This window comes from Lepidochelys kempii, chromosome 4, assembly GCF_965140265.1.
Source record: "Lepidochelys kempii isolate rLepKem1 chromosome 4, rLepKem1.hap2, whole genome shotgun sequence".
NCBI classification, from domain to species: Eukaryota; Metazoa; Chordata; order Testudines; family Cheloniidae; genus Lepidochelys; species Lepidochelys kempii.
The window spans coordinates 65198027-65214236 of record NC_133259.1 but is presented as its reverse complement, the minus strand read 5'-3'; the positions used below and the strand labels follow the sequence as shown (position 1 = coordinate 65214236).

The following is a 16210-nucleotide window of genomic DNA, read 5'->3' as shown; positions in this document are numbered from 1 at the left end:
CCATTTCAGGCTGGCAACTCTCTCACTCCTTTTAAAAAAATCTGTAAAATTGGCACTGACCATTCTTATGAATAGTGTCACAGGCTCTTCAATGACCAGGTGAGCAGTCAGACCCTCAGTTTACAGATCCTGAAGGGGCCATTTCTCAGAGAGAAAAGCACTATCTAGGGAATGCCAGCACTAATGTCCCCTTCAACAGCTGGGCTTCCCAGTCTAAATACTGGCTCAGCCCTACTCTGCTCAGTTGAGAGACATGGGGGCTCCTGGCAGTTATAGCTGTAGGTGCAGCTTAGCCACAAGCCTCAGTACCAGTCCCAGATTTCTTCTTGCACTAAGCCAGGCCTCCCATTTACTGGTAATATTGTATTAATTAATGTAGTGAAATTACTACTGTAATGATGATAACATAATAATAATCATTACTCGACATTTTTCGACAAGGCAAGTCACACAAAAATTACAGAGTGCCATCCTAATGCAGCTACATCTGCAATGACTTATGTTTTGAAAATAAATTTAAATCACTGGCAAACCCTGGATCTCAGCTTTCTAGTCATTCCAGACTTCAGTGAAACTCACCAGTGTTTGCAAGTTACATGGTAGTTGTAGTGATTTTTTTGTTATTAAATACAAGTTTAATTGTATGACTTTTCTGAGACTCTCCACTGGGTCCTAAAACTTTCCAGGTTCTGAGGCTTGCACGTTACTACTACAACCCTTAAGCAGCATTGCTTTCTTGTTGAGTTCATGGGGTGAGAAGTGGGAAAGGTGAGCAGAACTAGCCATGTGCATCCTGTATTCAAATATCTGGTCAAACCTGGAGTTTTTACAATACTTGCAGGAGCTGCCTAGAGCAATGGTTCTCCAACTTTCCCTTCTGTGTATCATATTATGAGGATAGTTCTACCCTTTCATGGCGTATTTCTCTTCCCAATTCCCCAACCATCCCACTGATGAGTTCTCACAATGTTCCAGCATGCAGGAAGGTCCAACAGACCAAAATCTGAGAAATGCTAAGTTAGGGCAAAGCAGGACTACATACAGCTGTGAAATGGATCTGCAGGAAATCATACATCCACTGAATCTAAGGACTACTAGTTATAGTTCCTTGAGGTTTGGTGGTTGGTTAGTTGACTTGTTTCTACTTTTAAGAAAACATTTAGCTTTCTTAGTATTTCAAAATGTAAAGAAATTGGTCATGTTTACATTTGGGACTCCTTATTAGTTCAATCACTTTTCAAGAGCAAAACAAAGTGGAGACCAGTTGTGCTGCTTTAAAGCAACAACAGAACACTTTATAACTGACACAATCCATGTTACCAGCCACATCTCCAGCCAGCTATTATATAATATCATTTTAACTTTGGCCACAAGGTGGCACTGGCTTGCAAACAAAATGTTGCAATGTTCAATCTGTAAGAGCAATTTCAAACTGCTTCCCCTCCCAAGTTCTTCTCAGTGCAACCTCCCCTCCCCTTTTGTTTCCATACTTAATTGCATTTATTTCAGAATTACTAGGCAACCCACCCCCAGATGTATAATTTAAAGGTGATGTGCTTGCACTGGGATCTTCAGGATCTGCTCAATACAGCAACACTATGTGATAACTGGGATAAGGTGGAGTTCAGCTTTAAGGGGGTGTCTCCAGCTCTCCTCACCCATCTTTAGGATCAGAGCTGGAGGAATACCAGTGGATGTTTTCCACATCGCCTGGCTCCTTGTTCTCCATCCACTCTTCTGCTCAAACCCTGACCAAATAAAGGAACGGGGGGAGATAAGATCAGTTACAAGGTGGGTTCCTTTTGTGGTTTCCTCGGTTTTTATTTTATTTTTATTTGTGGTGTGCGCGCCTGCTTTTTAGGCGGATGTTTGTGTGGCTCATCAGGGTGACAGAACAGGTGTAGCTGAGAGGGGTGTATTCAGAGGTGTATTCCTGACCGTCCGGAGTCTCTCTTGGGTATGTTACCTGTCGGTCCGGGCTCACAGTATGGTATGCTTCCCTGTGAGCGGCTGGAATAGTTTTTACAGGGTATTTCCCGTCACCTTGCCTTGCATTGTGACAGCTTTTTATCCCTTAGCATCAAACTTCGGATCAAATCCTTGGAGAGAGCAGGAGAGGTCTGTGTGATCCCGAGGAGGGGGAGGGTTGGGTTGCGTTGCAGGGCTGTGTGCTTTTTCTGCCTGCCTTTAATTTCTCCATCCCCACCCCTAGAAGCACAGGTTAGCCTCTCCGGGGATCCTTTTGTTTTAAAGGCGGGGGGAGCCTGAGCACAGAGAGGGTAAACCGGTGTCTTCTCCAGCTGATGAGCTGTCAGGGAAAGACAAGCGCGGTCACTGTCAACTTCATCTGCTACCCCTCCCCGCCTATCTTCATGCAATCCCCGCTGGAGAGATGAGGAGGGAGGGAGTCACAATCGCACAGCAAACACAGCTTCCTTTAATCCGATCCCAGGGGGCGATTTGGGGGCTGGAGACTCTGGTGGCTTCTCTATCGAGAATAAGGAGCATCGGCATTTTCCCTTTCGAGCCGTTGTAGCGCCACAAAAAGAAAAGTGACACCGAACAAGGCGCTGCGGCGAGGTCTGAGTCTGTGGCTGAGTTTATTATCCCAGTGCCTTTCTTGATTGGAGAACGGGGAGGAGAGAACACATTCCTCCAGCCTGTACCTCCACCCGAGGAAACCTACTGAAGTCCCAGCGTGCTTGGAGTTGTACGACCTCTGCTGTTGACATGAAAATGTAGTTAATGTTTACAGCAAAACCAGTCCTGTCTTTCAGCAGGTCACGGCAAAGTCATACTACTGGGAGTAGATAAGTCCTCGTTGCCGGCACTAAATACTTCTCAATAGGGCTTCTGGTTCTTGGGAGTGCTACTGTCTTTCAGCACAGACAGTTTTCTGTTAAAACACAAAATACAACAAAAGCAGTTTGGCTAGGGGCCTTACATATCACGGTGACAGGAGGCATTTCAAATCCTCAAATAGACCGGGGAGATTAGACAGACTGGATGAAGCTATGTGGTAAAGATATTATTAAGCGATAACACTGAGGTGGATGGACGTCTGCTATTAAGCTATCTGGAAAAAATCAAAGTAGTCAAACTTTGGCTAGTGGATATAAATCACCAAAGCCTGGCTACATTAATTAGCGATTTTAAATGTGAACGTATTGCTAATAATGATTGTAGAGAATCCGTTGCAGAAATGGAACACAAAGCCAGCTGAGCTGAGTTTGCGATTTAATTTATGCGTGAGCCTCGTTCACTTTTGTCATCTTCCTGTTGACTATCTGGGGCCCAGTCCTGCAGTCCTCACTCTGGCAACGCGTTCAGGTCTGTCTGAGTGAAGAGTACGGGATCTGAACCCTAGCATATATCAAACAGACGTAAGGCCAGTTCCCTGGTGAGAGGAAAACCTCCCTCCTCTGAAGACTTATCTAAATCTCTGTGTTTGTGGTTACTAGTGTGTTTGCAGTTACTATTTATGCCGACTGTCATTTAAAGTAACTTCACCCCATGGAGGTATCTTAAAATAAAGTGGATTTCAGCAATATATGCTCCGGCGGCTTTCATGCTCATTGAAGATCACATTTGTGACAACGACATTATGGAGCTGTGATTCAGGAACCATTAACATGGCGTAAACTGGCAATACTCCCTCCTACAGCTCCGAGGTTAAGCATCCAACATTGTAAATAGAGCGTCTGAGATTTGGCAAAGGGAACATTCCAGATTGGACAAGACCGTTGCTAACTGCAGGTTGTAGCTGAGGTGTGTCAGTTTCTTGTTGACTTCTTTCCCCTCCCCCCAACACACATGCCTGAGTTTCTGTGATTTAATAGCCTGCAGCTTTTGCGAAGGAGGGGCTTATTTAACCATGTCTATTTGTGTTGCATAGGTAAATATTGATCGCTCCCCCCCCTCTTTTTTGGCAAACTGTTTAATTTTTGCTTTTTTATTTTCTTTCCTTCCCCCGCCCTTTGTTCTTCTCTGCTAGATAGCACTTCTGTCTGAGATTAAAGTGATCAGAGTTGCTGATTTGCCTTTGACCCAATGTCAGCGGCACGTTAGTGACCAGCCGGTCAACAGTAGAAAATCAATTAGGTAAGGAACTATGTTTTGCAGTAACTTTTTCATCACTGTTTACTTATGTCAGATTGGGCTTGTCCTTTGTATTTTATAGCTGAATAGCTTTGTTAAAATAAGAGAGATGCCATTAAACACATGCCAATTTGAGAAAACAACAGAATAGATCATAAGAAACATATTTAAAAGAATGTAAGGGTTAAAGGTTCAATCGGTCGTAAACTGAGCTCACTTTGTCAACGACATAATTGTCATGTGTTAGATGTCACTTGTTTTGATAGTGAACTATCGGCAACTGTTCTCTCTCTCACTTGTAAATATTTCGTAACATAATGGAGCTTTCTTTCTTTCTTTCTTTCTTTCTTTCTTTCTTTCTTTCTTTCTTTCTTTCTTTCTTTCTTTCTTTCTTTCTTTCTTTCTTTCTTTCTTTCTTTCTTTCTTTCTTCCTTCCTTCCTTCCTTCCTTCCTTCCTTCCTTCCTTCTGTATCCCGCACTTCCTACTGAGGCAAAACTTCTCATCGTCTCCAATAAAGAATTTCCTCTGAGTCAGGGGCGCGGGATCTAGACCTTAATTTTGGTAATTCGCCTTCCAGTCTCTATTTACATTCTGGGCATGGTGGACTTCCACAATCTGGAGAGCGATTACAAACATTGTGCGCACATGTACTCTCCTAGCATAGATTAGGATCCATTAACCCCCCTTTCTTCCTCCCTCAGTTTTAGTGATACAGCTTCCTTTTGCACGTGAAGAAGTGTAGGATTAAGATCACAGTAATGGCAGAGCACGCAGGCTAAGGGGCCAGGCATTTCGCAGAACTGCTTGCGCTGCTGTTTAGCAGTGAGTCAATCTCCTCCTAAACCCCACAGCCCCGTGGCGAAGACAGTTAACCACGGAAACCGTTTCACGACAACCATTCTATTTTAAAAAAGCTTTGGGGGAATAATTCGACTGAAAATGGTTGATGCTTGGGAAGGGTGAGAGGTGGGTATGGCTGAGGGCTGTAGGTTTGGGAGCGATCCCTTTTTCTCCTCTGAAGCCCCAGAATGGAGGGGACGTAGAATCCCTTAAAATGGTCGTCTTCTCCGTCTAGCCTTGTCTTATAGCCAGAGTCGCTTATACAAACAGAAATTCCTCCTTGCCTCCATTACGACCTTGACACTATACCTACATCCTCACTTTCTAGTTTGTCAGCAGCACGCGCTCATTCTCATCTGTACAGTTCTTCAGCTCGGCACAAAGCAGTCTCACGCTGGCACACTCAGAGAAAGAACTCATGTCACCAGGCCTGGAGAGGCAACTACATTCAAGGGAAAGATTGTGAAACTCCTGATTTGCGTTGGCCCACCCACATTGTTCCAGTCCCCCTTTCGACAGTTCTTCATCCTGGCTGGCAAACGCGTGACATGAAACTAGAAGGACAATGTACGTCTGCTTCTGTTCCGCCTCTGAAACGATCGTCCCTGTTATACTTTCGGTTATATTTAGCATAAGTTAAGACCATAAGTGTCCTTCCCCCGTGATCAAGCGCCCTCCTCCTAATGCATTCTCATGCGTATGTCTAAAGGACTCGTCTGCTTCCTAGCGTTGGGTGCAACCCACCAGCTGGGAAACTCTTCCAGCTCCACGTGCCGTCAAGTCATATAAGAGAGAAATCAGCCTATATTCTTCACTGAGAATTTAAGGCTCGGGATGCAGGGCGCAGGGAAGTGACTTCTCCGTTGGAGTCTATTCGCAGCAGGACAGCTCTGCTCCGTACAGATACTCATCGTCCTGCTCTTCCGCGTGCTGAATCTCGGCCTGCTTTTTGGTCTGTCCGTGGTGCTGATGAAAATTCTTCTCGGGTCGTCCGTTCTGCTTACGGGCAAGTCTTCTTCTCACCTTCCTTGGTGCTTTCTGCTCCAGAGCGAGTGGCTCTGCTGGCCGTATTTCTAAGTCAGTTGGGTGGATGCTGCCCCGAGGTGGATAAGCATTTGAAATGGTGGAGAATACTCCATTGGCATTGCTTGTACGGGGTCCTCATGGCGAGTGTTTGATGTAGGGTAGTCTGTAAAACCAGTTCTGTTGTGGGGAGCATGCTTACTGTCTGAGACCACTTGGTCTGTTTCGAGGGTTATGAACAAGGACTCACATACCCTGTCCTGCCGAAAGAAGGGCCAATCTCTCTCCATGCTCATATCCGCTTCCTTAGCATCATAAAGTTATGGCGCCATTAAAATGATCAAAAATAAACACATGTGCTCTTTTCCCTTCGCAGATTGTACAAGGTTATCAAGGAAATGAAGTGACAGCTTTTGGTGAGATCCCGCTGCTTGAGTGATGAGAACATTTTGAGCTTCTGAAACCATTCGGAAGAAACTCAGTGCAGTCGAGACCAATGCAGGGCATGGACCCAAGTTTCAACAATATGAACACATCATTTCTTTCCTCTGCTGGGAATCAGTCCATGCATCTGAACTTTTCAGAGAAGAATTCCAGAATCATACACTTCCAAGATGAAGATTGCCACATGCCATTGGCCATGGTCTTCACCTTGGCTCTGGTTTATGGGGCTGTGATCATTCTTGGCGTCTCTGGAAATCTGGCCTTAATTATCATAATCTTAAAACAGAAGGAGATGCGCAATGTTACCAACATCCTTATTGTCAATCTTTCCTTCTCAGACCTTCTAATGACCATCATGTGTCTGCCCTTCACCTTTGTATACACTTTAATGGACCACTGGATTTTCGGGGAGGCCATGTGCAAGCTGAATCCTTTTGTGCAGTGTGTCTCAATCACAGTCTCGGTTTTCTCTTTGGTCCTCATCGCGATTGAACGCCATCAGCTGATCATCAACCCTCGAGGATGGAGGCCGAATAACAGACATGCCTACCTAGGGGTTGCTGCCATCTGGATTCTAGCCGTGGCTTCCTCCTTGCCTTTCCTGGTTTATCATGTATTAACTGATGAACCCTTCAAAAATATAACAATCGATGAATATAAGGACAAATATGTGTGCTTGGACTTGTTTCCTTTGGACACTATCAGGCTTTCTTATACCACAGCTCTGTTGGTGATACAGTACTTTGGACCACTTTGTTTTATATTTATTTGCTACTTAAAGGTAAGAGAGAATCTATTTTATGATCTCTCCTTATTTCTGTCTGATTTCTGTTTGTCCTTGTAAAGAATTGCCTCTGGGCTAAATGATTCTATATTTTTCTTTGTTGTTGTTGAATTTTGTTTTCTGCAGATATACATACGCTTAAAACGAAGGAACAACATGATGGACAAGATGCGAGATAATAAATACAGATCCACTGAAACCAAAAGGATCAACATCATGCTGATCTCTATTGTGGTTGCATTTGCAGTCTGCTGGCTACCTCTTACCATTTTTAATATTGTGTTTGACTGGAATCATGAAATTCTGCCTGCTGCCACCTGCAGCCACAATGTATTGTTCTTGATTTGTCACCTCACAGCCATGATCTCTACCTGTGTGAACCCTATCTTTTATGGATTCCTCAACAAGAACTTCCAGAGGGACTTGCAGTTTTTCTTTCATTTTTGTGATATTCGCTCCAGGGATGACGATTATGAGACTATAGCCATGTCCACCATGCAAACAGATATTTCAAAGACCTCTTTGAAGCAAGCAAGCCCAGTAGCATTTAAAAAAATAAATAATGATTATGATGAAAAAATATAACCCCCCCACATCCAACCCAAAGTGTTGTCAGTGTGGTCACAGGTGATATGGGCCCAAGGAAAAGCACAAATTTGTAACAAAATGGGTAATGATTTTTCTTTTTTTAAGGAATTCTTGTGTCACTTTGAAATTATATGCTGTGCATTTCCCCTGATTGCTGATTTAATATTCACAGTAGTTATATTTGAATCATACTATAAGACATTGTTGGACCTGCTTCTATTTAGGGTTTTCATCAGAGTTGCACAGTTATGCATGTCTGTACTAAGATTTATCTATTGTATTTATCAAAAAGGAATATTTTTTCAGCAGTGTGAATATATGCAAATCCATCGGAAACAACAGTGGTCTGAATGAGACTATCACTAAAGAAGACATCTAGTCTGGCATAAAATTAGATCACTCTGATTTGAAGAGTTTTATTTTTTTAAATCCAGTTTTAGAGCAGTATTAAATAAAACCCCATTTGCTGGAATAATCAGACAAGAATGACTCCCTCACAAAGCCACAGATTAAATTAAATGGTGACATGCATATGCATTGTTGATAGAGATAATTTGTGCTTTAATCAATTAGGATCAAAGAAAGACTTAAGGGCCAATTTCTGTTCTTATTTACACTAGTGAAAATCCAGAGTAATTCCACTGAGTGCAATGGAGTTACTCCAGCTTTTCACCAGTGTAACTTTTAGCAGAATTTGGCTCTTAATCTTGTCTTTGAATTTGATCCTAACATATTACAGCTAGATTTAATAATGTGAACAATTTTTTCATTGAAAAACCAAAATTTAACATTTTCATTTGCTAACATCTGAGGGAATCAGGCTGTTAGCATGAAGTTTGCCCCTAACCCAAGACATACACACCATTTAAATGCTACTTACGCCCTTTTTTGAGGACCTAAGTGGTGTTTAAGAGCCAGCCCTCTGCACAGGGTGGAATTTCACCTTCAAAGAATACTTTGAAAATCAGGTCCACTAGTAAAAATATATGGTGGTCCTGGCTATCTGAAATGTTAATAGTAATTACTTTACTAGTCTATATTAATAATGTAGAGCTGTATTCTTCCATCAGATACAATGATGTATTTCTGGACTTTCTCCAACACAATGAAGGAGTTGATCCAGATTTCCACCATTGTAAAGGAGGGCATAATTTGGCTTGAAATTTTTGTTGGCACATTTGGCTGCCATACACCCATTCCATCTGTTGATCAATGGTGTTTTCACCCGTGGAAGCCACTCATTATTTGCCCAAATGTCCACAATACAGTTCTCTGAATTATTACATTTGTTAAAAGGTTTCTCAGCTATAAATCTCCAGAATATAGGCATACAGGGCTAGATCCTCTGCTGATGAAAATCTACATAGCTCCACTGAAGTAAATGGAACTACAACAATATCTAGCAGAGAATCTATGCCATAAAGTACTTTTCTGTCTAAGTCAGTGCCTATACAAGTAATCAGCTTGTTTAATACAAAGAATAGACCTGATTCTTGTTTACACTAAGATTCCTTGAAACTATTTTGGCAGTATAAAAGGGCCTAAAAGTAGGTGTAATGTAAGTATAGCACACATGGAAATTAGGCCTGGCATCTCTAAACATAAAGGATCTCTAAGTATGATGTTGAATTTAATATACTCAAAATTTGATAGGAATAGATGATTAAGATATGAAAATATTTTATTTTGCCAGTGTTCAAAAGTCAAAAAATAATGTTGTGCCTTGTGCAGTCTTATAAATAATGTATTATATAGAATGTTAAGGTAACAGTGTGTCCTTGTGCTATTATAATTTCATGTATCTCTTTATTTTAGGATCATTTCTTAAAATTTGGGAATGTTATTATGAGGGCGATGAGAGTAATGAGACCACTACTGTACATATATATTGTATCCAGAAGAGAAAATTTTGTTTTAGGGGTTTGGCCACTTTTGTGTTTCATATGTTTTTCCTTTTTTCTGTGGTCATCTCTGGTGAGACATTGCTAATAGTTTAACAATGGGCTTCTATTAATATTTCCCCTTTCTTCTGTGATAAATGCCATGACTTGGGGTAAACATTCTCACAGGGAGAAACAGAGCATGACTGGCAAATCCATCCTTGTTTTTCCCATTTAAAAAAAAACCACTTTCTTGTAACCATACAGAAGGCAGGAGACAAAAGTATTTGGCAAACTAACATATTCATGTACCTGCAGGAGATGTTTATACAGTTTCCTCTGTGTTTGGCTCCACTAGCGCAAAGCAACTCTAAAGCTATTATTGCCTGTGATGCAAATAGGAAAGTGGGGTAACCCAGGGTGCTGGAACAATTTGTATAGTGGGGGGGCCGAGAGCCACTGAACCAAACTGCAAACCTTGTATATGATGGAAACCACTTCAAGCCAGGGGGTGCGGCAGCACCCCCAGCACACCTAGTTCCAGCACCTATGGAGGTAACAGCTCCTATGCCAGCCCTTCCTTGTGGTTGGTGTAGGACTTATGAACAAAGCAAAGCAATCCCTGAGGACTGTAACAGCCTCTTGAGACTGTTGTCAGTGTGTATAAATGACAGCTGTCTTATAACTGTTCTAGCAATCTACTAGAATACTTTGAGGGGATAAAAAAGCATGTGGGCAAGGGGGATCCAGTGGATATAGTCTGTTTAAATTTCCAGAAAGCCTTTGACAGGATACCTCACCAAAGGCTCTTAAGCAAAGAAAGCTGTCCTGGGATAAGAAGGAAGGTCCTCTCATTGGTCAGTAACTGGTTAAAAGATAGGAAACAAAGGGTAGGAATAAATGGTAAGTTTTCAGAATGGTGCAAGGTAAATAGTGGTGTCCCCTAGGGATCTGTGCTGGGACTAGTACTGTCCAACATATTCATAAATGATCTGAAAAAAAGGGTGTAAACAGTGAGGTGGCAAAATTTGCAGATGACACAAAACTACTCAAGATAGTTAAGTCCCAGGCAGACTGTGAAGAGCTACAAAAGGATCTCTCAAAACTGGGTGTTCTGGGCAACAAAATAGCAGATGAAATTCAGTGCTGATAAATGCAAAGTAATGCACATTGGAAAATATAATCCCAACAATACATAAAATGATGAAGTCTATATTATTAGCTGTTACCACTCAAGGAAGAAATCTTGGAGTCATTGTGGATAGTTCTCTGAAAACATCCACTCAATGTGCAGCAGCAATCAAAAAATCTAACAGAATGTTCGGAATCACTAGGAAAGGGATAGATAATAAGACAGAAAATACCATATTGCCTCTATATAAATCCATGGTACAACCACATGTTGAAAATTGCATGCAGATCTGGTCACCCCATCTGGAAAAAAAGATATCTCAGAACTGGAAAAAGGTACAGAAAAGAGCAACAAAATGATTGGGGGATGGAAAGCTGCCATTTGAGCAGAGAATAGTATGACCGAGACTTCTCAGCTTGAAAAAGAGATGACTAAGGGGGGATATGATAGAGGTCTATAAAATCATGATTGGTGTGGAGAAAATAAATAAGGAAATGTTATTTATTCCTTCTCATAACATAAGAAGTTTGGGTCACCAAATGAAATTAATAGGCAGCAGGTTTAAAACAAACAAAAGGAAGTATTTCTTCACACAACACACAGTAAATCTGTGGAACTCTTTGCTAGAGGATGTTGTGAAGGTCAAGACTTTAACAGGGTTCAAAAAGAATTAGATAAGTTCATGGAGGATAGGTCCATCAATGGCTATTAGATAGGATGGGCAGGGATGCAAAGCCCTGCGCTGAAGTGTCCCTAGCCTCAGTTTGCCGGAAGCTGGGAATGGATGGCAGGGGATGGATCACTTGATGATTGCCTGTTCTGTTCATTCCTCCTGAAGCACGTGGCATTGGCCAATGTCAGAAGCTAGGACACTGGACTAGATGGACCATTGGTCTGAGCCAGTATGGCTGGTCTTATGTCTTATACCTGGGAGCCAGCCTGGTGAACAGCCAGCCCAGCATCAGGTCACCTTTGAACTCTTCCCCCTTCCTTCCCCAAGAAGCGCTGTGTACTCTTCAGCCGAGGATATAGCCCAGTATATTTTTCAGGAACAACATATATTAACAGTACAGTTTGTTATTTGGAATGGTGGAGGGAAGTGAAGACATTGCAGAGAGAATTATGGGCATGAGAAGGTTCCTCATTTAGGACAATGTGTTTGCTAATGCCTGACACCTGCTAGGGCATTTCAAAGGCAAAATCTTTACTCTTCAGAGTATTTTTATGTAGGGCTGGAAGAGATCTTAGGAGGTCATCTAGTACATCCTCATGCTGAGTCAGACCAAGAAAACATAGAACATCCCTGACAGGTGTTTATTTAAGCTGTTCTTAAAAACCTCCCATCACAGTGATTCCACAACCTTCCTTGGAAGCTTGTTCCAGAGCTTAAATACCCTTATAGTTAAAACATTTTTCCTAATATATAACTTAAATCTCTCTTGCAGCAGATTAAGCCAATCTCTTCTTGTCTCACCTTCAGTGGACATGGGGAACAGTTGACCACTGTCCATGTTATAACAGCCCTTAACATATGTGGAGACTATTTGCCCGCCCCTCAGTCTTATTTTCTCAAGACAAACTACACCCAGGTTTTTAAACATTTCCTCATAGATTATCCTAACATTCACCTTCACTTTCATGTCAATATTTTGACAACAGGGTCCCCCAATGCTAGCAAGAGACGACCCCTCCCCGCCACCTGGCAAATCACTGATCCTGTTCTTCATTTTCAGATTTCCTTCCCTGTACTGCTACTTCCCTCATCCTGTACCAGCCAAGTTCCCTTGTATGAGAGCCATTCATCCAAGGTAATGTTGTCCACATGAATTCCACAGTTTCACATTTAGTTTCACATTTACCAAAGCAACAATCACACAATTTTGAGATTAGTTTTTTTATTGTGTGGTACTGTCCACTTGTAACCCACAACCTATCCTGACTTCTAGACAAAACTCTGTGAAAATTGCTTTTGTTCTGACTTCCAGCCAGGTAGAATGTTTTAGAGAGAGAGAGAGAGAGGAATCAATATGGCATTCTTATTACTTATTCATTTATGTATGGTACATACAAATCCAAACTACAGCCTTAAATGATACATTGAATTATTTAATAAAAATCTAATAGCCTCCCTTTGTTTGGTCATTTACATTATCTTAGATTCCTGTCCCCACAGCAACAAACATTTTGCTTTTGTTTTTTAACATTCAGTATTTTTATGATTGATAGCAGATAAAATATTACCATATGTGGTTACCATGTTAATAATTATCTGTGTTCAGATTAATAGTCCCATATTCCTCATTTTCAAAATACTTGTTATTGTGCATTCTGATCTACTGCCTTTGTGTCTTCATAAAGAAGGACTACATGAAGATATAAAAGGAATAATTGATTTATTTGTTTCTAGGCTAACACCTACTGTTGGTGTGATGGAAAGTAATCTTGTATGAGGCCTTTAACTAAGGACTGTATTTTATGGTTACAATTAAAAAAACTAAAACAATTCCCCTGATTTTTAATCCCTTTGAATCCATCTCTGAAAATTATGTTTAAACCTGGGGAAAAAAATTTCCTACATAACTGGACCCATCTGACCTGGGATATTTGCTAATTATGTTCAGGACTGACCATTCAGAAGGCCAGTGGCTTGAGTGTCCAGTGCTGATCCTGCCATCTTACGATAATGGCCCAATTCAGCAAGACACTTACACATCATTGAAGTCAATGGAACTCCTGAGCATAAGGTTCAACATGTGTTTAAATGCCTTGCTGAATGATGTTCAAAAGCTTTTCAGCTGGCCATTAGGATCAATCACCAATACAAAGAAGCTGCTTGAGATCCTACTACTACTATTGTTAGTGAGGAGGAACCAGATCCCTTCCACCTTGATCCTGTATGTAAATATTTTTACTTAAAAATTATTACAGAACTTCCATGAAGTGACATGGTGGGACATATGCTGAAGATGCCATGGAAGATGAATATCAGCTAATTCCAGTTCAGGATGTATGATCAGCATCTAGTAGAAATGATCAACTTCTATATAAAATGTCAACATTTTAAGTAAAATAAATTACCCACCCACAACTAACTTGCCATTGCACCTCTTGTTCTAACATCAGTTTTTCTTAAAAGAAGAAAATTCTTGATAAATATTGACCCTGTTTATAACCAGGGTTTTTAGTAGGAATGAGTTCTACCAGCAAAGTCTGGATCTTGACCTGTATCTAGACCCCAATTCAGCAAAACGTTTGGGCACATGCTTTAATCCAGCCCTGTTCAGTAAGGCCCTGATTCAGCAAATCGCTCTAACTGAGGTCAATGGGACTTAAGCACATGCTTAAAGTTAAAGATTTTCTTAACTGCTTTGCTGAATAGGAATGGACTAGTGAATCAGGGCCCCAGATCTGTCCCAAATATCATAAGGATTTGCTTCTTGGGTTTAGTTTCAGCCTTTTATACAGGTAAGTTCAAGTCATAAACTTTGGATCTAGAGTTGGATCTGGAGTCCAAAGCCTGAGGATGTTTTGATCCATGGCTTTTCTTCAGGTCCTTTTCTAGTTTTTAGCCGTAGAGACTCTAACCAGCTGGTTTGCGGTGAATGGAAGAAATAAGAAATATGGATTTTACCTTTCTCATTTTTACAGTATATATTACAGTACAGAACGTGCTCTCAGATAACACCTCTGATTTATGCAGTTGAAAGGAATTTGGCTGGATGGAGGGGGTGTAGAGGGAAGAGATGCTAAATTATACTCAAATGATAAGTTGCATTGACAGTCTTTTTCTCGGCTAAAGGATATAGATCAAAATCATGACTGATCTACCATGTTCTTTTCATGTCTAAATTATTTGATATTCAGTTTTTGCCTCTCTAAGGTGAAAAGACAAGTACTGAGTCATTACCAGTGTGTGTTTGAAAGGAAGATATGTTCTTCTTTGCATCAGTTTTACTGAAGTCCAAATGTTTTGGGATGTCATGTAATTTAAGAAAGGAAAAAACTATAACCAACTCACATCTTTTATGCTCTAATTTGCCTGTTGCTGATGCTGATACATATTAAATGACATTTTTGTTAAAAAATAGCACTATTGGTCTTATGTAAGCTAAAAAATTAAAGAAGGTACAGGGTTAAGGCTGTCAATATGTTGCACTTAAGTTCTGTTCTGGGAAGGGATGCTTTCCTGAATGGGCCTTATACTGTGTCATGTGTTTGTAAAACCCAGGCATGGCAGGATCAGTTCAGCACAGAGAATTCCTGTTTATCACAACACTTTATTTTCCATGTGCATATCAGGCTATGAGCAGATTTCACAGATCCACACTGCCCTCAGAAATGTATGCCAGATATGTCTGTTTCAGACTGTTGCATGGGTGTAATTTACGCTGAAATCTCCAATGCCCAATCAGTCTACTACTAATTTTGGAGATCTTCAAACAAGAACAGATATATCTGACATAACATACATTTTGAAAGACAGAAGAAAAACAGCAGAACAACAGTTAATCATTAATTATTGCATTTTTTGAAATATGTATATGAAGATTTGAGGGCAGAATCAAGCACTAATTGAGGCCAGCAAGCTGTCATATAAATGGTTGGTGGGGCATTGGAAAGCATGCCCAAGCAGTGACCTCTAACAATTACATTTCTCTGTTACACCATTTTAAAAAAGAGAGAGATCCTCACAACTGCCAGGCAAGACAACTGATAACCTGTTACAACTTTCCATCTCAGGTTTACCTGGATCTCATTACCAAGGCCAAAGAAAAAAACCATTTTGGCATTAGCAGAAAAGTATATTCTACAGTGCAGCCCTTGACACTGGCAAAACATTGAGTTCAGTTTCTTTCACTTCTACAGGGTGAGGGCAAACTATTTTATGGCAGGAGCAGAGCCCTGGCCACCTTAAATCTCCCTTGTTCTTATTCTCACTGATGCGGCGTAGCTCTTTTTTACTTTTATTGCTGATGTCTGTGAAAAGGTGTTTCTTGGAGGAGCCTCAGGTTTCTGTGTTGAGTATTCCTTATGCCACAAGTGTTTCAATATATTGACCGTGAGGTTGGTTATTTCTGTGGAAATGCTATTGGGGGTTTGATGGCTGAATCTCATTTTGGAGACAAAATTTATCTACTAACATGTTCCATTTTCTTCCTCGTTTTATTTTAAGATTCTTTACATGTGGTCCTTTTGCTTTATAAATCTTTCACCTAATGGAGAAGCTTGTATACTTATGTGGGGTAGAAAGGGGTAATTTTAAATTGTTGCAAGCTAAGTAGTTTTACTTTAAAAAATACTAAAACTATTTAGTCCAGAGAATCAAGAAATGGTGGGCCAGCTCTTAGTACGTGTTTCTCTTACTGCCAAACCAGGAAAACCAAAATAAAAAGATGAAATAATTAATGAAGGTTATTTAT

General features: G+C 40.8%; 1 protein-coding gene across 5 annotated transcripts in view; it reads left to right on the top strand.

The window, feature by feature from the left end:
- The first annotated feature begins 1527 nt into the window (after nt 1-1527).
- NPY1R (neuropeptide Y receptor Y1) overlaps nt 1528-16210 on the top strand; it is an 87674-nt gene continuing 72991 nt past the window's right edge. The window contains exons 1-5 of one of the 5 annotated variants that reach the window (XM_073341518.1): nt 1528-1791; nt 3999-4101; nt 6339-7187; nt 7317-7860; nt 12524-12598. In XM_073341518.1, coding sequence (XP_073197619.1) covers nt 6459-7187; nt 7317-7775 — 1188 coding nt within the window. In that variant the 5' untranslated portion in view covers nt 1528-1791; nt 3999-4101; nt 6339-6458 and the 3' untranslated portion in view covers nt 7776-7860; nt 12524-12598. Of the gene's footprint in view, nt 1792-3994; nt 4102-5778; nt 5946-6338; nt 7188-7316; nt 7861-12523; nt 12599-16210 lie in introns of those variants that run through there. The other 4 variants (XM_073341517.1, XM_073341516.1, XM_073341519.1 and 1 more) reach the window with 4 other exon arrangements.